General features: G+C 49.3%; 1 protein-coding gene across 1 annotated transcript; it reads right to left on the reverse strand.

The window, feature by feature from the left end:
• Positions 1–1448: 1448 nt before the first annotated feature.
• On the reverse strand, positions 1449–25466 carry RBP2 (retinol binding protein 2). The gene is made up of 4 exons (XM_001495236.4): positions 25363–25466; positions 10906–11084; positions 3268–3369; positions 1449–1706 (listed from the first exon to the last, which is right to left on the reverse strand). The coding sequence occupies exons 1-4, from the start codon at positions 25433–25435 to the stop codon at positions 1656–1658; spliced, it is 405 nt and encodes a 134-aa protein (XP_001495286.1). The 5' UTR covers positions 25436–25466; the 3' UTR covers positions 1449–1655.
• Between the last annotated feature and the right edge of the window lie 546 nt (positions 25467–26012).

Below are 26012 nucleotides of genomic sequence, written 5' to 3' on the forward strand. Positions count from 1 at the left end.
CAGTTGAGGGACATGAGGCTCCTGGAGCAGCACTGGGGAAAACGGGGACCAAGGACCACTTCACCAGTCCTTCCACTCAGTCCCCAGGCTGCCCCAGGAGACCAACCTGCCCCTCCTCAGGAGCCTCCCCTCCTCTCCAGTGCCCATGGGGGGACCCCCACCTCCGCTAGGTCCCCAGCCGGCATGAGACTCTGGCCACAGGAACATGGATGGCATGGTTGTTGGGGACCACAGCTTGCCAGGAGGCCCATGTCATGGCCTCCTGTCACAAGGGCTTGAGCCAAGGCTGGCCCTGGGCCACATGGCCAGGTTGTAGTCTTTCTCTCCAGCCCCAATCCCATTGTTGGATGCTCAGGATCGATGCACGATCTGATCATTCAAATTATCCAGTGTGTGCTAACACCACATGCGATCCATTGTGGGATAAACCTACTTTTCAAAGGCAATGCTTGCCTAATGGTCAGATTCCAGGCCCTGCTATGCTATGGGTGTGTGTGTGTGTGTGTGTGTGTGTGTGTGTGTGTGTGTGAAGGAGACGGCTTTAACCTGCAGTGCCTTCCCAGGATGCCATGAATGAGCCACCATAAATCCACCCCTAGTAACTACTCTGCTCTTCCAGGTCACTATTCCACGTGTGTATCCAGCAGGAAAATACAGTGCTGCTCAGACCAGCGAACCTAATGTTCTGGAAGCACCAGGAGTCCCTGGAGGTATTGACCGATTGCTACTTAGCATCTCCTCATCTGGACCCCTGGGCTTGTGGAGGAAGTAACTCCACATAGTGATCAGAGCTAGTGGGACTGAGCCCTTACCAGGTACTAGGTCCCATTCCCGGCGCTTTGTGTATAGTAACTTGCTTAATCCCCACAGTGACCCAGGGGAGGAGATGTTATTTATGTCTTCTCCATTTTATAGAAGAGAAAAGTAAGGATAGAAAGGGCAAGTGATGTGCCTATGGTCACCCAGCTAAGAAGTGGAGTGGCAGGACTTGAACTCAGGCTGCCTGGCAGTGCTTGGTGACCCCTCTGCAGGAGTTCTAGACTGCCCAGGGCTGAAGGGCAGAGGGCTGGTCTGGACCAAGAGCAGCCGGCACAGCAGACCTGCAGAGGCCTTCAGAGGTAGCTCTGCCCCTGCTGCTCAAGCAAAGTACAAACTGGAAGACATAGCATTTTAAAATAGAATCTTGGAGAAATGAATGTGCTATCTAAAGGAATGAATCTCAAATAGGCAATATTCAAAAACTAGTAGGGGATGCTGTGTTGGCCAGAGAATGTTTCCAGGCAAAACAACCTCCCAAACAAACTAACAAAAACCAAACAAAACTAAAAAATAAACAACAAAAGCCCCACAGAAAACCACTGTGCAGGAAATCACCTATTCCGACTGTGGATAAAACTGACAGGTCTGGGAATAAAGGGAGACACATAAAGGGTTTCAAAGTGCAGGAGTGGCTTTTGTTTCTTCATTTAATGCCAGGTTTCAAAGAAGGAACAACATGTCTGTCAGTGTTACACACTCATTCTGTTTAAAACCCATCCAGGTGCCTTTCTGGGCCTTGTCAGCAGTGGGAGGGTCTGGCAGCTGCTACCCAAAGCCTGGAGAGAACTCTTCATGGGGAGCGTGGAGCACATGCTCGGCGGGCCCCCTCTCAGCCATCACTTCTTTTTGAACACTTGATGGCACACCTGGTCACCGCAGGTCATCTCCTGCAACGTCAGAAAGCGGGTGCGTGACAAACAAGTCAGGCCTTCCTTCTGCCCAGCCCCCGCCCTCTTGGTGTCTGTGAGTTGAGGGGGTGGAGCTGGAATGAAGAGGACAGTTCGTTATTCTGGGCAAAGTGCGTCTCCCAGACCCAATCAGCTGGCATGCCCTGCAGGTAGCAGTAATTCCATTCTGACACTTGAATTGAGCTTGAACAACTATAAAAATGAAAAATGCAAAGAAATTACCCTCTGGGGCGGGATTTCTCCTACTCTCATGATTAAAGCAACCTCACCTAATTTATACAAGGCAGCGAAGCCATGGGGCAGGGAAAGACCTAGTAGGGAGAAGCATTTGGAAGGCAAGGGCCTACGAAGATGCTGGCTGGTGAGCTGTCCCTCCGCCCCGTGGGCTTTCTGGCCTCTGGTGATTAGAATGTTGGTTGGTGGTGGCACAGCAATGACAGGGTGAGGGTGCGGAAGGGCTCCCCAGGCCTGCCTGTGCAGACAAGATGCTGCTTTCCATCCGGACACAGGGCGCCCTCAGGCCTTGTCCACAGCTCAGGACCCTCTGAGGGAGGAGAGAAAAACAGGAGCGTGGGGGCGACCAGGAAACCATTGCAGCTGATGAATCCAGGGTCTTAGCCACAGGGACCTCTGGAGACTGTACTACAATTTAAAAAATCCATCATCCAAACCACAGCAGGTAGGGAAACCCGTCGATGGAAAACACGATGAATGCCTCTCATTTGTCACCAGTTGACATTGCCTCTGCAATAAAGACCTCAGGTGAGGCAGGGCTGGCTCTGAAGGGCATCATGGTGACTGAACAGTCTTGGAGCCAGGTACCTGCCTGACTCCGTAGGTGAAAGGATGAGTGAAGAGCCATTCACTGAATGAGCCATTCATTTAACAAATGAGTGAAGGAGTGAGAGATTTTTCACTTTTTGAATGCTGGACGCACAAATTGCCTTGAAGATTGAAGACTGAAATATTAAGCTATTTAGACAGATATAATTTATTTAAGGATATCAGCAATTGTTCCTACTGCTCTGTTCCAGTACCAAATAACCTAAAATATTTGGGGGCCAGGTGGACATACCTTATGATGAGAGGCCAATGCCTGCGGTGTACAGGCAGTTCCCAGACCCAGCTGCCTCCTGTCCCTGCCACCTCCACCCCACCCCAACCCCTCTTCTTCCAGGTTCACATAACCACGAGGAGGCTGGTCCCACCCCCTCCAGGGCATCTTAATTCTGTGCCTCGCATCTCTCCCCAGCCGGTCTTTAACAGGGTCCCTGCATTTCTCCTTGGATCTCGGCTCCCTAACTCAGCAGTTTGGACTCTCGTTTTAATTGCAGCCGTTCACAGAAACAGCCATACAGATTTCTTCCCGGAGTCCCCTGAGCCAGAGGGGAATGGTTTTCTGACTATATGACCACACGCATTTGGCTGGAGCTCAGGGGAGGAGGGCAGGGCCATTTTTCTTGTCAAAGCCCTTGGCTAGGTGAACCCGCAGTCGGTGTAAGCACAGTGGAAGGGAGCCGGGCAGACTCTGGGGGCTTACCAGGTACAGCTTGTCTCCTTCAACCCACTGCCTCCAGCCACGGTTCTCCTTCTCCCCCTTCTGCACACACACAAGGACATCACCTTCCCAGGTGACCAGCGCCTGCAATGACAGATTCCCGAGCAAATCAAACGTATGGTCTTGATTGGGACTGAACAAGTGTGACCCTGCAGCCAGTCCTGCGCCCCTGCCTGCCCACGGGGCAGAGCCCTCAGCCCCAGCCAAGCTGAGATCCATCCAGTCCCACTTCCACGTACACCCTCCATTCCAGCCAAACCGGCTCATCCTGGCTATTTCTGTTCTCTTTTAAAGAATTCCACTCTTCTATTTTACCGCTCGGTAAAGACAGCAGCCTTTCAAATCAGTGGGGGAAAAGATGATGAATTTGACTATGGAACTGTCGACGAAAATAATCCATAACCAAGCTATAAATGAAAATTTGGGTGAGTTTGTTCTGAGCTTAAATTTTAGGATTATAACCCAGGAGAGTCTTTCCACAAAGGAACAAAGCACTCCAAAGAAGTGGGGGTACACAGGGTGGTTATATACCCTCAAAGAGGGTGTTTCACATATGATTGAAATGTCCCTCCCACAATAGTCACAAGATTGCCCTGTCGGCACAGCGCTTGATGGACACAGCAGGTAGTGGTCTGCTATCTTGGTGGGCGTAGCAGGAGGCAAGTCTATTGTCTCAAGCTGGGAGGTCACAGGTGAGCGCAGCAATCAGTTTCTAGCCTAAGGAAAGATGCTTAATCCTTAAGGAGACGCCAATGTTGGGAGGGGGAAGGAAGTTGCACCTTTATCTCAAGGGCCTTTGCTCTTGCCATACGGAATATCTAAAGCAGATAGACAATGCATGCTCAACGGCCTCGGTCAGGCCCTTTTGGAAAGACAAGGTCAGGCCGAATTAGGTTTACACCAAATGGCTTCCTCATATATTCCAATATATCCTATTACTTGCCATTTTTATTTGTCATAATGATGTAAAATTTCTGGAAGGGGAAAGTACCTCAAAGTTAGCAGGCGAATAACAAACTGGGAAAAATAATTGTAACACACATCAGACAAAGACCTTATATGTAAAGGGCTCCTGTAAATCAACAAGAAAAAGATCATTAACCTGATAGGAAATTCAATAAAGGACACGAACCAATAGCTTACAGGGGGGAAAAAATCCCTAGCAGATGGCTTTTAAACATAAGATATTCAACCTCACTCATAATAAGAGAAATGTAAATTAAGGCTGTTTTTCAGATAGAATTCATCATCTGGTTAAAGATCAAAGAGTCTGATAACACACGGAATTGTGGGGTGCTGGTGTGGAGAAGCAGCTGCCCTCATACATGGCTGGTGGGCACATAAATCGGAACGAATCTTTTCACAGGGCAATTTTATATTACATTTCAAAATGTAACATTGTGTATACTCCGACCACGAAATTCTCCTTCTGGGAATTTTCCCTACAGGAATCACTTTGGGAGGACTACCACTGAAGGGCAACCACAAAGGGCGGGAGGCCGCCTAACCAGCGGGGGGCGGGCGTGCAGACCGCTCCAGGGCCAGCCTCATCATCCAGACCCAGGAAGGTGGGCCATCTCCCGGTCCTGGCTTTCCTCCAGGCAGCAGTGCTGACTTGTTAGCTGCACAGAGGCGGCAGCAGAGATGCAGAGCTGGTGCTGGACAACCAGGCTGAGCTGACCAACAGGTCGGAGAAGCCACAAGCCTGCTGAACTCCAAGAGACTCAAACCTCTGTGCATCCGTTTACAAATTATACACCCCCAACTCCTCCTCCTTCCGTTCTCGCTTTACGTGCCCTAGTACCTGACTCGGACAATTTGGACTACCCCAGTGGCCCTCCAGGGCTACGGTAAGCTTGCACACGCACCTCCTGAGATGCTGACGTCGTTCCCATCAGGTGGCGGTTTGTGTGATTGCTGTCCTTCCTCGGCAATGACCCTGAGGCTAGGTGGTTTTCTTCCAGTGCGTGCAAGCCTTACCGTGCCTCTATGAACAATATTATGCTAAGGACCAGACGTTTCCTCTCTTCTGCGTCTTGTAAACCCAGTTGGTGATAAACTGCCCTGTGTTTTTTTTGTTCACTGTCCTTGCACATTCACATCTGTTTTTCTGGTACAAATCTGTTTTCTACAGATTGTTAAGTCTACCTATTTCTAAAATAATATTTGACCTTGCCCATATTACATATTTCATGTACAGTTTTACTCCTCCTCATTTTACTCCTCAACACATCGCAGCATTGTTTGTTACAGCAAAGGCCCGGAGGCCTCATAAATCCTGTCGGCGGGCGGCTGGTTAAATATGGTGTGTTGCGTCGCTGCTCTGCTGCCCTGGAGAGGAGGAGGTGATTCTGTACTTAGGAGAAGAGCGGTCTCCACAGTGAGCAGTCTCAGGTAAGAGAGTGAAGAGCAGGGCCATGTGCATGAAACAACAGGGGGCGCCTGTGCACGCTCTGCTTGCACAGCTTCTCTGCGAGGAGGTGAAAGAAGCCGTAATGGTGATTGTCCCCGGGGAGAGAAGGATGGGAAGGAACTTTTGCTTTTTACTGTTCGGGTTTTTTTTTTTTTTAAAACCATCTGCATGTATTAATATTCCCCAAATTAATTTCAAAATAAAATTCTAGGCTTTCTAAAGAAAACATGTCTCCTCCTCTTTCAGGGCCACTCTAAGCCTCACATCTTCCAATGTCTTGGAGAAGCTTAATTCCCAGGTTGCTCCCCTTGCTCTTCTGGGAAGGAGATGTCGTCTGGAATATTCATGTGTGGTTGCCCACTGTTGGCCTCGGCCTCTGAATATCCTCCCAGACAGATGAGGAAGGACTCATGGCTCCCATTCGGGCAAGGACTAAGTCTCATAAGCCCCACAGTCCCAGGTTGCCTTACACACACTGACACCTAATACATGTTGGTTGAATTCACGTCTGTCTCCCGCATTAGACAATAAGCTCCATGGAAGGAGAGGCTATGTCAGCTGGTCATTTCTGCAACCCCAGACTCGGTGCAGACACCAGCCCATAGGGGTGCTTGGTAAGCATTGTTGAGTGAATCTGTGATGGAAAGATTTTGCTGAAACAGAATCTTGAGGTAAATCCACAGGGGGATAAACGAGCACGTCAGTAGTCTTCATTGAGGATAGTTTTTGACAGCAACTCAGCCAGCCCACCTCCTTGCCTTGGTTTCTAGGGTACCACGGGAGTACACATGTGTCCATCAATATGGACGCTAGATGGTAAACTGTCCGTCTTCTTGTCTGCTTCCTCATGAGGCTGTGAGAGCTCTGAGGGCAGGGAGGAGGGTCTGACTCATTGACCCAAGCCTCACGTGCAGCAGGGACTTACCCAACTTTGTAGAAGAAACAGAGCAGAAAAACGTTAGTGCGTGGGGGCCTGTCCTAATATTTCATCTTAATAACCCATATTGGGCAGCAAGAGTAAAAGGTATCCTGACCCTAAAGTAAATTGGTTTCCCATGAATCACGGTAATACCTTCACTATTATAGCCTTACTCCTACATAAAACAGAAAATGAGAAGAAGAGAGAGGAGAGTGGTTAAATGAACTACAATACCACAATTCAATTTGCTTTTACTTGGTGTCCTTCAGCCCTGGATCAGAGGAGGCTCAGTTGCCTCGAAAGATCTTGAGGTTGAGGAGATGAGTATCAGTGCGGAAAGCCATTGCTTCTGAGCTGGGGCATGGAGAAGGACAGCGTCCCCAGGGTGGATGCCCTTGCAGGGAATTAAAGAAGGAAGGTGGGCCCACGCTGCAATTTCCCGTCACAGCATCCAATGTCAACGTCATCACAAACAGCCCTTTCTGATGCATTAGATACAGGCACTGCTCATTGTTCAATTTATAGAAGTTGACAGCTATGCTGTGGTTGCGTAAGAGACTATCCTAAGTCTTGGGAAATACAGACTGCATTATTTGAAGGTAACGTGTACAAATGAGGAAACAAATGTGGCAAAAAGTTAACACTAGGTAACTCTTGGTAAAGAGTGTGCAGGGGTTCTTTGTTATATTCTTGCAACTTTTCTGTAAAGTTGAATCACTCCCAAATAAGTTTGTTTTTTTAAAGGAAAATAGCTCTTCAAATTAAGAGCAGTGAAGGACACTATTAATATGTTTAAACCCTCCCCAGCGCACCTGCCCTTACACAAGAGTTACTCCTGTGTGCCTGCCATCCCCTCTGGCAATCCCTGAGGAGGGGGCCCTCCTGGAGGAGGCGGTTTCTCCTGGGGTCGCCCCTGGCTCCTCCCGACCTCACAGTGGCATTATTGGCTCTAACTGCCATCGTTCATATCTGCTTTTCCCTGCCCTTGCAATCTCCCTCAATTACTTATTTTTTTTAATTGAGATAAATTCACATACCATAAAATTCACCTTTTGAAAGTATACAATTCAGTTAGTTTTAGTATATTCACAGGTTGTAAAACCATCACCACTATCTAAATCCAGAGCATTTTCATCAACCCTAAAGAAACCCCTATCAGCATTCACTACTCATTCCCTCTGCACCTGGCAACCACTTTCTGTCTCTGTGGATTTGCCTATTCTGGACATTTCATGTGAATGATACAATACGTGGCCTTTTGTATCTGGCTTCTCTCACTTAGCGTAATGTTTTCCAAGTTCATCCATGTTGTAGCATGCGTCAGTACTCCATTCCTCTTTATGGCTGCATCATATTCTGTGGCACGAATATTAATTACTTTTTTAAAATTTTATTTTGGGTAGCTCGTGTATTTTTGAAAGGGGCTTTAACTCCTCTTAGAAACAAGTCAAGGTAGGAAGTTAGGAATATATATGACATATATCTGATCCGGGCCCCTCAGGGAAGAGCCAACCCCATGATCAATGTGGTCCATCGCTCCTGCTCCAGGATGGCAGAGAACTGGGTGCCCTGTAGGCCCTTGGCTGCAACCCCGCCCCATACACACCTCTCAGCCGAACTGCTGAGTGGGGAGATTTTCAGAGGCGTTCATCAGGGCGACCGAGGAGTTGAGAAGCGGAGCCCTGGGGAAGAGCACGAGGAGTACTACACACATGCACACATATGTGTGCATGCACACACACACACATATATGCACACAGACACTTGTGCACAGACTCACTTGCACCCATGCACACAGCTTGTGTGTGCACTCAGGCATGCCACAAGTGTGAGCAACAGAAATTAATCAGAGAAATAGACACCCCCACTCCCTGTGGTCCCTTTCCAGCTGAAGGGCTCCAGTCAAGTTATAGGAAGTAGGTGGTCCCAAGGGCACCTGCTCTGTGTTGTTATTCTCATGGGAACAATCTTTTACTAGAGACTGGGTAAATCTGTCCTGAGTACTTCTCAGCCCCTACCAGTCTTCTCGGTGTGCATGTGTGCACGTGTGTGTGTGTGTGTATTGCCCTGACTTTTTGCTGCAGGCAAAGCAGAGACAAGAAGTGGGGAAGGAGATTATCTCCCTCTGCAGAGCTAAGAGCTGATCCTGGGGAGAGGACGGGGCTCAGAGGGAAGGTGGAGAGGCAGAAGAAGGGCAGGCGTTAACAGACAGAATCCTTTAAGGGTCAGGAAGGGCCAAAAGGACATGATTTATCTCAAGAAGAGTGAGTTCGCTACCATCAGTGGTGATGAAAGAATGAATCAGAGTGGACAAGCCTGCTTTTCAGCACCCCACACCCAACACTGAAAGGCGAGGGACAATGAATCACTTTGAACTGACTAGGTTAGAACAGCAGAGAGATGCAAAAATTCTGAGACAAATTTTTCTATCATTTCTGGTGTCTGATGAATTGCCCTTCCAGCCACACAGTTCAGAAAAGCCTCATCCATCCATCCATCAACCCCTCGGGGGCGTCTTCTCCAAGGGGCCGGTCCAGGGCCCGGAAGCTTAGGCCCTCATGCTGAGGCTGCTCTGATGGAAGTGTTTCCAAAGTGCTTTTCATTTCCCACTTTTCTTTAAAAAAGAGCACTAGATATAATTCAGCCTTGACTTGATGGCTGAGATTATCAACCCTGCAGGACACCTTGATTGAGAAATAAAATGTGTCCTGCTTTCTTGGCTTTAGAGTCACCACCAAAGAATGATAAGAGCTCTTCCTCCCCACCCCAGGAGAGGAGCCAGGCTGAGTCCCTTGCTCTGGAGGAGAGTTGACTTTGAAAGAGCTTCTGGAAGCCCTGGAGAAGAGTGGCACCCTGGGGAGAGTGGGGAGAGTGGTGAATGGGGAGGGCAGCGTGGAGGGTCCTGCTTCTTGGTGACATTCCAAGGAGCCGACCCTCTGCTGGGGGTGACAGCATGGATCCCTGGGGATGGATAGTCAGCCCTGCCCTCTCTCAGCTTGAGAACCAGAGCAGATGTCCTGGTGGCTGCGTTGGCAGAGGGAGTGGGTGCTAGCAATATTCAAGCCACCCATGCTCATATAAACTGCATGAGCATGGCCCTGAGCCGTCAATGGCAACCACGCCAAATGACAAACCAGAAACCCTTCCAAGTTTCCTGGCCTGTGTAATCCCCAGGGTTCTTGTATGCTGCTAAGTGTGGGGTAGGGAAATCCTTAAATATGACTGAGATTGGATTTCCCCCATTCCTGTTTGTGAGGATGACCAAGTGTAACTGGATTTGGAAAACCAAAGGCAGGCGCGCTGAGCCAGAGTGTGAACACTGCAAAAACCCACCACTGGGCTGTGATACCACCTAGTGATGCCAGAGAAGGGGAGACTTGCTGTTACCACCTGTGCTCTCCACCACCACCCTGCCTCTCCCTGCTGCCGCCATCCTCTGCCTTATGGACAGACAGCTCCTCTGGGCGAGGGCTGCCTTTTCTGCAGATGCAAGTTCTTGGGCTTTGAGATAACTGCCCGCTCTGTGCTCAGGGTTGTCTGCTGGCTTTCAGGGTCCTCCATACGTCCAAGCAGTTCAAGAGGCTGGAAGTCTGACCTTCTGCCGTGTGGAGGATTTCCCGGGTTATGTCCTGTGAGTTAAGGTGATGCTGAGGCAAAAAGCCACAAACTTGCCAAAGACTTCTCTAAGTTACTAGGACTGGAGACACCGTGACTTCATTTAGTCTACTGACTTTTTTGTTTGATTTGCATTGCAGTTTTCTAAAAAAATATTACATCATTTGAGTTCATCTAAAATTGAGATATCTCCTATAAAAACATCTGAATTCTCAACATCTCTTGAGAAGAAAAAAACTCTGGCAACGTAAGGCCCCCTTCCTCTGCAGCAATGCTTTCTGGTGCTGAGCATGGCCACCCCTTTGACAAAGCTGTGCTATCCAGCTCGCACCGTCACTGTTCCCATGCCCCCACTGATGACATTCCGCCTTGCCCTCTTCATTTTGCCCACCAGGCCCATGGAGTATATGAGTTGCCCTTCTACCCTGGGTCCTGGAGAGGTCAGCGGCCTTTAATCTCTCCTCACTTTTAAGAGTAGTGCAGAAGCCAGCTTGTCTCTTCCTACTAAACTTTCAATAATTGCTCATTGCTTTTTGCCAGCAGCAGTAAGCCCATCTGGCCCCCTTGCCTGATCCCTCCCAGGTGGGTCCTGTCATCGTTTCAGTGGGAAGCCTGACAGCTGGCCCTTGCATGAAGAGTTCACAAGGTTAAAGCGCCAGCCGGTGGGCAGTACCTTAACTGTCCGGTTGTCCAGGCCTTTTGTGTACTCATCAAACTCCACCCCAACAGTGAAATCCAAATTGTAGTTGCGGAACGTGCTGTTGGTTTTCATCTTGAAGTTATCGCCATCTTGATCAATGATCTTTGTCTGAATCAGATGTACTGCGATCTTGCGGGTGGCGAAATCAATATCTGTTGGCAAAGGGAGTTGTGGAGGTTATGATGTACTCAGCCAGACTCATTCATTTCTTTAACAAGGCCAGACATTCAGCACCAGAGACACAGATCATGGACAGGCCACATTTCTCTGCTTAAGTGGGAAACCAGAGTTGTCTTACCCATGACAAGTTTGGGCCTCTCAGTCAATTGTCGGGAAACCCGGGGTCTCTCGGTGCCTTCCCGGGAGCCCTGAAGGGAGGGGGAGGCAGCAGGCAGGGCTCACCCTTGAGCCGCAGCTCCCCAGTGTGCGTGTGCATGCACACACACACACGCCCACAGACACGCGCAGACACGCCCCTCCACCACTGCAGCTCCGTTCTATTTGCCATACTGGGTTTCCTCCTAGGAATCTGCTAACAGAAGTCTTCATGGTGTAAAACAAAAAGTAACCAGTCTAGATCATGGGTAAAGATGGAACTTTTGTTGATGTCCACCGCAGGGAAGGATACGTACAAACCGCCCTTTTTGAAGCACATGGGGGCTGACTTAGCCAGGCTGTTCTGCCTCGGTCGTGGGTCCCCAGTACAGCTTTAAGCGTATTCCAAACACTTAATAAACGCTCACCCAGGGATTTCTTTTAAGGAAAAGATGAATAACTGTTTCTATTTTTATTATGAAAAATTTCAGACAAACCAAAGTAGAGAGGAAAGTACAATGCACTCCGCACACCCATCACCCAGATGCAACAATTACCAGGACTTTGCCCCATTGACTCCAGCTACAGCTTTTCTTCGCCTTGATATTTTGGAGGAAATCTTAGTCATTTCTTAGAAACTGGTAGTGAGTCTCTAAGGGAGCATCCCCTTCAATGGGGTGTTTCATTTCCTAAGCTTCGCGTTTTACAGTAAGAAGCTAAACGCTGAGCCCACCTCCTTGCTAATCTCTGGTTGTGCATAAAATGTCACTGTCCTCTGGAATAGATCTAGAAGCAGAGGATAATTCCAGAACTTGCGACGAACTTTATTAAGCTGCTGGTCTCTAGCCAAATCATATTTGACCTCCTTTAGTCCTGTGAATTCTCCATTATCTTTGGACGCTAATCTAAATCTTTAATCTTTTTTTAGAAAGTCCACCTGGAAGGTTTCAAAACCACTGAGATTGATTCTGTCATAACCCGAGGTCATCATGATGTCGAGACTGAGAACAGTTTAGACACACTGAGTGCTGCTTCTCTGAGAACTCCAGCCGCATCTCTCTGGTAAGTGAGTGGTTAAACTTCTCTCCACCGTCTCGTAGGGATAAATACTATTGTGCCCGTGAGTGAGACCAGGAGTGACCAACAGTTCAGGGAACTCCTGTCAATTTGGAGAATTAATATCTTTGCTGGCTGTACCCCCAGCCCTTCTGCTGTCCTTCTGCTGTAGCCAAGCATCGCTTCGCTCACCCTATCTCCTCATTTCCTTCTGAATCTCTCTTTGGTCACTATCACTCTTCTCCTCCCAAAGGACCAAAGAGAGGCCTAAGCTGGCTGCTTGCACTTCACTCTGGGTGGGCAACTTGACTGCAGTTGGGGACCCGCAACAGAATCCCATTTGCATGGGGAAGGGCCCTGACTGGTCTTTTGGTCCCTAAATTGTATAAAGTCAGCTTCTGTCATAAGATAATAATTTCAAGTACCATCAGGTAGCCTGGGAGGTAAAAGGATTACACAGCTATATCCTAAGTTAAAGAGAGAAACAGGTTCAAGTGCGCGTGAGCTGGTGCATCAAGACCAGGGTCTTGCTCAACTATTGTTCGCTACTATTTGTTGAGAACCTGCCATGTCTAAGAATTCACCAATGGGTCCCAAAGCGGGCTGCCCATCAGGATCACCTAGGAAGATGTAAAAAGCACAGATTTCTGGGCCTTACCCCAGACTCAGAATCTCTGGGTCATTTTAGATCTTGGATTTCCTCACAGGGGGCTTTCTGGAAAAAGACTTCTATGGTTTAAGAAATTTGAAAGCCACTATTTAAACACCTGCTCCTCATGTCATAGGTGACAACATGAGGCCCAGAGAGGTTAAGTGACTTGTCTAAGCATACACAGCATAAAAAGCAATCACAAGGGTTTGATAAATGGGTGGATGTGTGGAGGAATCAAGTTGGGTGGAGAAAATAGTGGTTTTGAGCTTGGGAGACCAAGGCAAGAGGCAGGGAAATCAGAGACAGAATTAATTTTATGAGGGAACATAGGAGCTAAGTTTTAGGTAAGGTGAATCTGGGGGCCATGCTGTGTGGACCCTTGGTAATATTTGGAGTGGTAATTAAGACATGCCTCGGACCCAACCAGGAATGGTGTCCCGTGGTGGAACCTCCCTTGGGAAACCTTACGCACTTTATTCTCCCAACAAACCCGTGAGCTAAGTATTATGTTATCTCCATTTTCCCAGGGAGGAAAGTGGGTCAGAGAAGCTGTGTCACTTGTCCCGGGTTACGTCGTGAGGAAGCAATAGAGGTGGAATTTGAAGCCAGGTGGCCTATCTCCAGGCCAGAGCTGCGCTCCACAACCTCTGGGGGGGCCATCCCATCAGCAGGTCAGACCACCCCAGTTTATGCACTTTCCATGGCTGCCCAAGACACAGGTCACTTCTGACAGACTCTTCCTTACATTTCCACTGGAGCCACCAGGACTTCTGGACCCAGCTGGATGAGACCTCCCCATGTGGGGCAGTTTATGTTCCCCAGAGCCCAGTGTGCTGCCCCTGCCAGACAGCAATTGTTTTCTGGGCTCTATAGGCAGTCTGTGCTGGAGCCATCACACTCCAGCCCCTGGACATTCTCTGACAGCTCACTTTGCCTCAGCTCTGTGGCTTATGGAATCGTCCCTGGGCACGTCCAAGGCACCCAGCCTGCAGGCCACGAGATGTGGAGCGAGATAAAGGTTCTCTCCGCTGTCCTTGTGCCGTGAACTCTTCTAGGGGTCTCAGCCAGCATTCACAGAGCCCTGTGTTTCACTGTGTTTGCCATGGGGCTCAGCTCCATAGAGCATTTGGTGGTCAAAAGAGAAATGGCTCACAATTGACTAAGTTTGGGATATGAGGAATTAACACCGAAAGAAGCTGATTTCTGCGCTGAAGACCTTTACAGAGCCTTTAGTCTAGGAAAGATGCTTTGTCACTTCGACAGCGGGACACAGGATGCAGACTTTCCCAGTCTCATGTGGCCGTAGAACCCCTCCGTCACGGGACATCCAGCTGGCAGGGTTTTCCACCGAACATAATATGTAAAGGGCTGACAAAACCCCTTCTGAAGGATTTATCTCACTCACTTGGGCCCTGCAATTATGTAAATGTCTGCTGTTTAATTTTTCTCCCTTCAAGACAACTGTCGGCCTGTTTGGAAAGAAAAACACTAGATAGGACCAAATGGTCAAGTATTTCTGACTTGAAGATGAATCTTTCCTTACAATTGCTAAAAGCCACTTAGGCACCTCTTCCACGTTCTAGCAGCATAAACACGTGCCTGTGGCAGGCAGAGGGCTAGCAGGTCACGCTCCCACTCTTGTTTCTCTCCTTCTACCCCAGAAACACAGTCTAGTTAATCAGGTGACGTCCGTCTGTCTAACTTCAGTCCCGTCACCGGACATTCGAGTCCAGGTCTAGAAGCAGCAGAGAGCAGTGGCTGTAAGAGGAGCTATTAGCAACTGCATCCACGTCTTTTGAGGATTCATTTTGACGGTATTTGTGAAGAGCTCTGTCCATTGGCTGGTGGCGTGTGCTCCTGGTTGGGTGAGTGGCAGATGCTGGTATCATTATAATCATCATCGTTCAGGCCCCTGTCTCACAGGCCGGTTTGCTCGGAGTCCTTTGCGTTTCCCCAGATGCTAACTGCACACTTGCTCCCTGGATGCCTGCCCTTCTCCCCGCAGCTCTCCAGTCTCACAAGGCCCAGCCCCGGCCTTGCCTCTTCCAGCCTCTTCTGGCCTTTCTTGCTTCCTTCCTCACCTGCTATCCAGGCCACGTGGCCTTCCCCTGCAGGAGGCACTACCTGCTATTTTCCTCCGATTTTTTCATGGGTTGATTATTCTTTCCTCCAAAATCTCACTTCTATGAGGTCAAGGTCAATGCTGTTTCCTTCTCTGTGTCCCCAGAGAACCAGGCCCAGGGCTGGGCACACAGTAGGTGCTCAAGAAACACTTATGGATTGGTTAATGGGGGCACCGTGGTTAGGCCAGCGGTTGTCAAAGTGAGGCCCCTGGGCTGGTGGAGCAGCACCTGAGAACCTCTTAGAAACGTAACTTCAGGGGCCCACGCTATGCCTACAGGGGGTTGGCCCTGCTGTTTTTACAAGCCTTCCGGGTGATTCTGTGCACGCTAAAGTTTAGGGCCACTGGTATAAAAGTGTAAGGGTGAGGATCAGATCCAGGTGTAAATCCTGTCTCTGATTTCCCAGCAATGTGACCTCGGAGAAGTCACTTTCCCTTTCTGAGCCTCAGTTTCCTTACAGTAAAATGGGGAAAAGAATGCTCATCTTACAGGGTTATTTATGTAAGGACTCAGTTAAAGTGAGGGTAAAATGCTTCACACGGTGCCCACGAGCTTGTGGGAAGTCGACGCACATTGGTTTCCACCTCTTGGCTTTTTCTGTCCAAGTCAAAAACAGACCAGGTCGGCATTCTGTCCGGAGTGAAATATTCTGATCCTATTTATGCATCTCCACAGCCATCCGCCAGTCCACACAGTCCAAGGGCCCTGGACCCTGAAGGAATAGTCAGAACAGTAGCTGATCCAGCCCCTCAGCAACACAGCCCTGGCCTGTCACATGGGCGTTTGTGCAGCCTGGCCAACACTTCTCTGCGTCGACCAGCTGCCTCACTCCACAGTTTGGCCAGTGGGGAGAAGCAGCTTGAGTCCTGCTCTAACCGTCTGTGCTGAGGTCCACAGTGTGCTGCACACGCTTCTGGAGCCACAGAGAGGAGCGGGGAAACGAAACCACAGGTCAGGCGGTAACCGGAGGACACAAAGGGTGGGCTCCAGGCAAAGCGACTGAGGAAGAACCGGGAATTACAGAGAAATTTAGAATCAAAGTGTCCTCAGAGGGCGAGTCTATTTCCATTCCATAGATGGGGGATTCAAGGCCCAGGGAATTTCGGTGGTGGGTTCTGCTACCCAGTTGGGCTAGAGCTCCTGACAGTTTGCTTATAAATACATTTTGTTTATCCTTCACAACTAAGGCTCCCCTAACAAAAATCATTGCTTGTCCCTGGTTGCTTAGATGGGTAGATCACAGCTAAAAACGCCTACTGCCGAGAGAATGGGTTTGTCCTGGAAACACCAGCCCCAGTCAATCTTTCTGACTGGTGCCGGGGAATCTTATTAGGGGCTCCATGCAAAGGAGATCAAGCATCGCTTCTTCTCTGGATTGAAAAATGGCTTGGCCTCTTGGCCACCTGGTAGCATTTGCACACGCTAGTTAATCATGGCACCTCTGCTCCACCCCAGGGAAGGGAGCCAAATGTTCTGCAGGTGGATTCGTGATAGTTCTAATCAAAAGGAAAGGTTAACGCAGCTGTGGAACAGAAGCACAAACACACACACACACACACACACACACACAGATTATGCAAACACTTCCTCTTTGCATCTTGCGGAGAAAATTATTTTCCTGATATGTATTTTAACACCAGGGTTATCAAGTATGTTTTCTTTGCTTTTATGGATTAAAGGTATCTCTGAACCTGATTTATAGCCAGGTGAAATGAATTTCTATCTCAGAGGGAAAGGTCCAGAGGCAAGCTATTTCTGAATAATATATACGGCTTGTGGGTGCTGCAGAAGAAAAAAAACCCAACACAGAAATGACTTTATTAAACTATACTTTTCATAACTCCATTTTGAACAATGCAAGCCATAAATTTGAAATATAAGTATGCTATTCAACATTAAAATGCTTTGTAATGTGCTTGTGAAAAAAGCTAAAGTTGCAGGCTCAAAGGGCAGGCACTCTTTGTAAATTAAAGAGCAGAGATGCACACGTTCATCATATGAAATCCGAGACTCATTCCATGTGCAGCTTCCGTGGCCTTCGAACCTGGACTCCTTAACTCTCGAATCATCAGCACTCTTAGGCAGTTGTGAGAAGCAGAGTGGAAGAGCAATATTCTCCTTTTCCACACCATTTCCCCTTCCAGATAACACATTTAGAGAGGGATTGGACTGGCCCCCTGCCTTCCTCCTCCCATCTCCCTCATGAGCATCTCCCAATAGGTCTCAAACTTTCCCTAGCCAGCAGAGGCAGGCTGGAGACCCTGCGGTGTGTCCCTGCTCCCCTTAGCTTCTGCACCTACAGTCAAGTCCTCACCGTTGGGGGGGGGGGGGTGGGTCACGGCGGAGGTGCTGTCAATACATGCAAGGGGAGGCCCACAGGAAGGGACCCAAGAGATCTTCACCTGGGCTTTTTCCACCTCCCAGCACTTTCCCTGTTTGAATCCAGGTACCACGGGGTTCAAGGAAAGACTTTGGCAAGGTGTATCATTTCACTGACTTCATTGTGAGCACCAGAAGGAATCCAAATTTTGTGAAACTAATTCCTCCTTGGGTCATCAGATAGTCAATCTGACTCACTCATTCACTCATTTATTTCTCCCCTGGGACTCATGAGTAACTCCCTTGTGATATTTCTGAGAGTCCTGCCTGTTTACTTTGGGTGTCCTCATCTGGACAAATCTGCTCAGAATAAAGCTCCCCCCACCACCTCCATGCTTAGGACCCCCACCTAGCACAGTGCTATGGGAAAAGCTTGGGTGTTAGAAACAGACAAGACTGGGCTCCGGTCTGAGCTCCACCATTTCCCAGCTACAGGTGACCTCGGCTAAGTTCTTCCACTTCTCTGGGTTTAGGATTCCTCGTCACGTCAAATGGGAAGCATTCCTTCCATGTTTATCCCTGGCTACACCCTGAGCTCTAGATCTTCTATCAACAGGCCAATTTTAATACTCCACCTGGGTGTGTAATGGGCGTCTGAGATGGAAATATGCAGAACGGAATTCTTAATGCACCCCCTCTGCCCAGCACCCCTGTCCAACCTCACTCCTCCCCATGCCTTCCCCACTTGAGCCAACAGGATAGCATCTTCCCAGTTATCCAGGCCTAGGCCCAGGGCCATCTTCATTTCCTTTATTTCCTCTGTCTCCTCTAGCTTCATATTCATCTGCAAGCCCTGTCAGCTTTATCTCCAAAACACATACTGAATCTGTCCTCTCTTCTCCAGCCCCATGGGCCTGGCCCTAGCCCAAGCCATCATTTCTTGCCTGAACAACACAGCATCCTCCTAATGGGCCTCCCCGCTTGCAGCCTTGCCCTCCTATGATTCATTCTCCACACTGTAGCCACAGCGATCCTTGAAGAATATAAATAAGACTGATTACATCTTCCCATCACAGCGCCCGACCTTCCCCTTGTTCCGCACACTCCCCACATGCTGGCCTTCGTGTGTTTCTTGAACACACCCAGAGCCCTTGCATGTGGTCTCCCCTGTGCCTGGATCACCTCTCAGCATTCAAACCTCTGATATCACCTCCTCGGACGGCCTTCCTTGACTACCCATCACTCTCCACACAATAAATCCTTTTTATTTTCTTTGAAGTACTTACCACTACCCAAAATTATCTTAATCTATTTACTCTCTTGGGGCCGGCCCCGTGGCCTAGTGTTTAAGTTCGCATGCTCCGCTTCCACGGCCCAGGGTTTCGCCAGTTCGAATCCTGGGCGAGGACATGGTACCACTCATCAGGCCATGTTGAGGCGGCGTCCCACATGCTACAACTAGAAGGACCCACAACTAAAAATACACAACTAGAAAAAGGAAAAATAAAACATTTTTTTAAAAAAAGAGCTTGACCTCAAGTGTCTGTTTACTCTCTCTCTCTCACTAGCATGTACTCTCCATGAGGCCAGGGAACTCAGTGACTCGTTTGCTACCATATCACCAATGCCTGGAACACTTCCTAGTGGGTCACAGGTGCTCAATACGTTTGTTGAAACTAATTAATTAAAAAGAAGTAATGTGGGGCTGGCTCCGTGGCTGAGTGGTTAAGTTCGTGCGCTCCGCTGCAGTGGCCCAGGGTTCGGATCCTGGGCGCGGACATGGCACCACTCGTCAGGCCATGTTGAGGCGGCGTCCCATATCCCACAACTAGAAGGACCTGCAACTAAGATATACAACTGTGTACAGGGGGGGTTTGGGGAGATAAAGCAGAAAAAAAAAAAAAGATTGGCAACAGTTGTTAGCCTAGGTGCCAAAAAAATACAAAAATAAAAAGAAATAATGTATATAAAGCTCCAGCAAGATGCTTATCACGGCATGAGGATGACGGGTGCACGTGCTCACTCTGGTGCTGGACTGTGCCTCCTAAACAGACAGGACAGGATTTTGAACGTTGCAGGTGTTCAGGAAATATTTCCTGGCGGAGACCACTCAAATGGGGCTGACTTCAGCCTCTAAGGCTACCGCCTTCCTGGTGGAATTTTCCAGAGACCCGCTAGGACTTTTTGCAGTTGTCACCGTTCTTTTAAATCTGTGCATGTCAATTTAAATGAAAAGACATTCTTCATAAAAGATGATTCTCACCTTTTTTTTTTTGTGAATTAAGAGAATTGGCAAAACTACACTAAGATATCACCTTACACCCGTTAGAATGACAAAAATATCTAAAACTAATAGTAACAAATGTTGGAGAGGTTGCGGAGGAAAAGGAACCCTCATACACTGCTGGTGGGAATGCAAAGTGGTGCAGCCACTTTGGAAAACAGTATGGAGATTCCTCAAAAAATTAAAAATAGAACTACCATACGATCCAGCCATCCCACTACTGGGTATTTATCCAAAGAGCTTGAAGTCAGCAATCCCAAAAGTCCTATGCACCCCAATGTTTATTGCAGCATTATTTACAATAGCCAAGACATGGAAGCAACCTAAGTGCCCATCAACAGACGAATGGATAAAGAAGATGTGGTACATATATACAATGGAATACTACTCAGCTGCAAAACAGAACAAAATCATTCCATTTGCAATAACGTGGATGGACCTTGAGGGAATTATGTTAAGTGAAATAAGCCAGCGAGAGAAAGATAATCTGTGTATGACTCCACTCATATGAGGATTTAAAATTATGGACTAAGAACAGTTTAGTGGATACCAGGGGAAAGGTGGGGTGGGGGGTGGGCACAAAGGGTGAAGTGGTGCACCTACAACATGACTGACAAACATTAATGTACAACTGAAATTTCACAAGATTGTAACCTATCATTAACTCAATTAAAAAAAAAGAGAGAATTGGACTTTTCCTAATGTTTACAATTTATGGGATAAAGATTTCCCAAGATGTCTGAATTTAACATTAACCAAGCAGTTTTAGGACACGTACCTTCCATTATACACCCCCTTCTTTGCTGATTAAAGTTATATGATGGTGTTTGATTTTCCAGGCTTACTCCCTGCCTCTTCCCCACCCAGTCACCAAATCTAGTGCAGTCCTCACTCTGGATATCCCCCGTCCTCTCTACTTGGCACTGCCCTCACCATCTTCCAATGGCCATTGGAGCGGCTTCTTCAGTTCTCTGACAGTCTCTGCCAATCTCTTCACTCCCTGGCTGTGAAAACGAGCGTGAAGGCCTCTCTCTCGTTGCCTACGACTCTTCTCCTCGGAGGATGAAGTCCACGATGCGGCGGGCGTGAAGGCCTCTCTCTCGTTGCCTACGACTCTTCTCCTCGGAGGATGAAGTCCACGATGCGGCGGGCGTGAAGGCCTCTCTCTCGTTGCCTACGACTCTTCTCCTCGGAGGATGAAGTCCACGATGCGGCGGGCGTGAAGGCCTCTCTCTCGTTGCCTACGACTCTTCTCCTCGGAGGATGAAGTCCACGATGCGGCGGGCGTGAAGGCCTCTCTCTCGTTGCCTACGACTCTTCTCCTCGGAGGATGAAGTCCACGATGCGGCGGGCGTGAAGGCCTCTCTCTCGTTGCCTACGACTCTTCTCCTCGGAGGATGAAGTCCACGATGCGGCGGCACACTGCCTTCAGGATCCAGCCCTGTCATCTTTCTGACTCTTTCTTCTCCCGCTCCTTGTACTTTGCCCTCTGGCAATACAACTCCTGTTCCCTCTGCCTACACCACGTTCTTACCAGCCCAACCTTTGCACATGCCCATGGGGCCATGCCTGACTCTATTTCTACAAGAAGCACTGCTCTCCTTCCTTCAAAATCCTGCCCAGAAGAACTCAGGAAGCCTTCAGTGACTCATGTATTGTAGCTCCATCTGACCCACACACACTCCTCGTTACCAGTTCCATTGTTATGCACCCAAGGGATAGAACCACCAACCGCCCATCTGTGCCAGATTGTATCTTCTTCTTCTTCTTCTTTTTTTTTTTTTGAGAAAGATTAGCCCTGAGCTAACATCTGCTGCCAATCCTCTCTTTTTGCTGAGGAAGACTGGCCCTGAGCTAATATCCGTGCCCATCTTCCTCTGCTTTATATGTGGCAAGCATGGCTTGTCAAGCAGTGCCATGTCCCCACCCGGGATCCGAACCCCTGAACCCCGAGCCACCGAAGCAGAATATGCGAACTTAACTGCTGTGCCACCAGGCTGGCTCCCAGATTGTATCTTCTTAAATGGCTGCAGCAACACCTCCCATCCTACACGCTGTTCTTTCAGTGTGAATTTGACATTCCCCCCACTGAGAAGTGGGGCCTATGAACCCTTTTCGTGAATGGGGGTGTTTCAAACAATAGAATACAATGGAAGTGATGTTATGTGATTTCTGGGTCCTGAAACGCAATTCAGCTCCTGCTTCCTCTCTCTTCACACACAGCCGGCGTGCTGTGAGGAAACCCGGCCACACGGGGACAGCATATGTAGACATCAACAGCCCCAGCTGAGGTCTCAGCTGCCGGCCAATACCAACTGCGACAGAGGAGTGAGGGGGCCTTGGAGGCAGCTCCAGCCCCAGCACTGTCCGCCTGCAGCTGAATGAGAGCCCCCTAGCACAGGCACCTAAGTGACGTCGGTCAGCCCCCAGAACTAAGAGAGACAACATGACATGACTGTGGTTGTTTCAAGCCATGACATTTGGGGTGATTGTCACACTGTAATAAAAAGCAGAAACACCATTTGTGCACGGCTACAATTTGCCTGTCTGCACCAGTCTGAGCTCCTTGAGAACAGAGACTGGGCTGGGCTCTGCCTCAGATGGCACAGTCCCGGGCTCCCACGGGCCGTGTCTATAGCTCTGGTAGAGAAGTCGAATGATTTCCCCGTCCATGTACAGTACTGCCCTCACTCCCGGGCAGTTAATGGACTTTCCTCTAGCCTTCTGTCACAGCACTGGGACCTCATTTTTAGATCTGCCCTCTTTGGGCTCCCCTTTAAAGACCACACCTCCCACTCACTGATCCCACCCGAAGGAAGACCTCCAAACACGACAAATTCCTCAGGGCAGAAGTGTTTACCAGGTGCTTTCCTTGTCAAGAAAGAGTCTAGGGCCTCAAGAAACACCACGTCTAAGAAGGCAGGAGAGGAGGGACCTTGACCCTTGGCACTCGCTCTCTGAACACGAAATGACTTTGATAATTTGGGGCAAACCCAAAGGTTGGCTCGACGTGTCACTCTGCTGAGGCTGGCGGCTGAGTCACATGGGGAGGCCAGCGTGTGGAATGAGTCACTAGCAAGGACAAAGCCAGTTTGCCGCCCAAACCCACATCTGGACTGGAGTCTCTCCTTCTCTACTGAACCAGCAACCAGGTGCTGAGAAGGCCAGCGTCCTGGTGCTGGGGATTACAGTCTAAGCAAGTGACGGTTCTTCGGCAGAGAATGGAGTTATACCTAGTGGTATGACATACCTGGGGGTTTGCAGAGATCTCCACAGATGTTCTTCCCAAACACTAAGGGCCTCGTGCTCCAAGGACAAGGAAGGCAAGCTCCATCGACTCGTCAATGTTGGCAAGGCGCCCCTTGCCTCGGGGGGTGGGTGTGGAGGAAATTGTGCAGATCGGCTGGGTTGCTTTTATCGGATTAAATTGTGGGGACAGCCTCACCTCAGGTGCTTCCAGCTGAGCCCCTTGAGATCTGTCTTCAGTCACTGCCAGCTCCTGCCCCACTCGTGTCCCCACAGGCAGGTGAGAGGGATCAGGTGTCCGGTCTCCATGGCGGGAAGGTGACTTTGGCTGAGGCATTTCTGCATCAGCTGGGGCATCATGGACCCCAGCTGGGGCAAGTTCCTCTGGCCCTGAGACACGGTGGGCTACTAGCAGCTGGGTAAACTGAGGCACCAAGCATATCCACATTCTGGGCTTAGCTAGCGCTACCACCTAAGGTATTAGTCTTAATCAGGAAAGTGTGAACCTACCCCCTCTACACTGCAGAGACGCTGGTATAAAAAGGTCAGTTTCCTCATTAGAGTGAAATCAACGTAATATGATGGTAGATGGGAAGTTTGGCCTGAAGCTCTAAGAAACCATAGGAATCTGGCACCAAGGACGCCTGTGATAGAGATGTCCCAACATCCATCCACAACTCGGGAGCCCCTCACCCACAGTGAGGGTGTAGTTGGTGTGAAAGAGTCCAGGAGAAGGCTGCTTTTAGAGAGGATGTTTTGGAGAGAGCCGACAGTGTGCTCTGCAGCCCCCAGCCCTCCAGAGGGGACAGACGGTGGCAGGAGGAGTGCTTGCCTCTCACTTTAAGCCTAGAGAGAGGGGCTTCAGGGGCCCACCCTGCAGAGGCGAAAACTAAACTGAGACTGGATTTATACATAAAGTCACCATAGGGCGTTTTGTTGTTTAAGAATAAGCAGCAAAAGACACAAAGTTGCTTTCTGATTACATTCCCTGAGTCCCACTTGTTCGGGATACTGCTAAAATGTTGAAACCCCAAAACATCACTTGTTAAAGCACTTTCATTCGTTCAAAAAGACAACAGCATCCCACATAACCTGAAGAAACAGGCGAGGCTGGAGCTGCTGTCCCTGTGTGGTGGAGGAGGAAACCGGCTCTGAAAGGTCACACAACTGGTCAAGGTCAGAGAGAAGGCCTCGGCGAGCTTGGCCCCTCTTCTGTGTGATCTTGTTCAGAATTATAGTTCTGAGTTAAGCTCCAGACCATCACGCACGTAGAGAATCAGAATCCCTTTTCTCTTGCCCGCCCAGGGCGCTAAAAACAGGTGCAACATGGTTTGGGCTCCCTTGGGGTTTTTGCCTCCTCCTGCCTCCCCCAAGTTTATTGAGGTAAAATTCTGATTTCCAGGAGGGAAAAAGCTACTCAGTGTTGGAAACGTGTCTAAAGTTTATGAAGAAAGTTTCAGACGGCGCAGCCTGTCACAGCTCTCCTTGGTCATCGACACGGTGGAAATGTTTGTCAAGCTAGAAGTTAAGTGCAGGAAAACCCATGATTCTCATTCTTGATGAGACTTCCCATCATCAGATCCAAATTGTTGGGCCCCCAACCCTGCTTGCAGCCATTTTTCTCCAGCTGTGCGTGGGAGAGTTCCAGCCAGGAGCTCCTTACATGGAAAGCTCCTAAAGCTGGAAAAGGTGACAGGACGCTGAGGCAGGAAGAAATAAGGACATGCAGCCCAAGCTCCTTGCCCAGTGCCCAGCCCATGGCAGCTTTCCAGCAAAGTGAGCTCCCCTCTGTGGGCCCCGTTCCTCTGGTTTCATGTGTTTTTTGCCAGCCCCACAAGAGATCCCACAGGAGTATCAACTCAGGACACACACTGATGGAGCCCCTGGCCTGAAGTCTGGTTCAGAGGTCAGACAAGCAGCGAGATGTCTCATCTATATGACAAAGCTTTTCCCAGCCTTCCGTGGGCCGGGTTTCCTCTAGGCTGAGATTTGTTAGCCATTCCCTTCTGCTTCCCCACCACAAGACTGCCAAAAGAGCAACGCAGAGGTCATTTGTGGGTAATATCAGGTCCAGCCGGTTATCTAAGAGATGGCAATCCCAAGGCAGGCAGCCACTGCATTATCGTCTCCAATTTGGCTTTACTTGTGTATGCGTGCATGTGTGTACACGTGTGTGTGTATGTGTATCCTCCATTCAGCGTATCTTTCCTGCGTGCCAGCTACTATGCTAAGGACATTCCAGACACAATCTCCTGTATTCTTATTCCCAACCTGCAGACGAGAATTTGTGTGACTTGCCTGACACAACAGGGCTAGTAAGTGAGGAGTGAGGCTTGCACAGAGGTCTGTGCAACTCCACAGAGGCACTGTCTGGAGGACCAGACCACAGACTTCAAAGGTTACCCTCCCTCCCCCAGCCCCAGCCTCCCCCTTACCCAGGGCTTTCATGTAGCCTTCAAAGTTGTCGTTACTCTCCATCTCCCAGGTTCCATTCTGGTCCCTCGTCATGGTGGTGGCCTCTGGTGTCTGTGGGTGTGTGGTGAATGTCAAGGAGAAGGTGGCAGGGAGAACGTGTAATGACCTACTCTTATAGCCTAGTGAAACAGATTTATGGCTCTGAGGATAATAGGTTGAAAGGTCACAAGTGCAACTCAAAGGAACCTTTCTTTCCTTTCCTTGGCAAAGTTCAGCAGGACTATGAGCAACCCGCACTCCAAGTCCTGACGTGGTCAGCATGGCTGTCCCAGTGACCTCTACCACATGCAGGGCCCTGGAGCAGGTCATTTGTGGCTGACTGGGCTCCTGCAGAGCCCCTGGCCCCACACAGAACACTCCGTCCAGCACTTGAGGAAAACACACCCAGTGCCTACCCACATGCACTACCCAGGCCTCAGACCTGGTGTCTGTCAGCCGTGTAGCCAGCACTTCCGGCCTGGCTGGTGAAGCCAAGAAGTTGGGGACACACCTGTGGAGCTCTGCTCTGCTCTATGCTGGGCAACATACATTCTTCATCTTGTCTTCTCTTACGAGCGCTCTGAGTTATGCTTAACCATCTCCATTTTACAGGTGAGAAAGGCTCGGGGAG

This window comes from Equus caballus, chromosome 16 (genome assembly GCF_041296265.1).
Source record: "Equus caballus isolate H_3958 breed thoroughbred chromosome 16, TB-T2T, whole genome shotgun sequence".
NCBI lineage: Eukaryota > Metazoa > Chordata > Mammalia > Perissodactyla > Equidae > Equus > Equus caballus.

Coding starts and splice junctions, on each gene's coding strand:
- RBP2 (XM_001495236.4), bottom strand. CDS start 25,435: ATGACGAGGGACCAGAATGGAACCTGGGAGATGGAGAGTAACGACAAC. Junction 3,370..10,905: donor TGGACAACCGGACAGTTAAG/GTACTGCCCACC, acceptor CTGTCATTGCAG/GCGCTGGTCACCTGGGAAGG. Junction 1,707..3,267: donor AAGGAGACAAGCTGTACCTG/GTAAGCCCCCAG, acceptor CTGACGTTGCAG/GAGATGACCTGCGGTGACCA.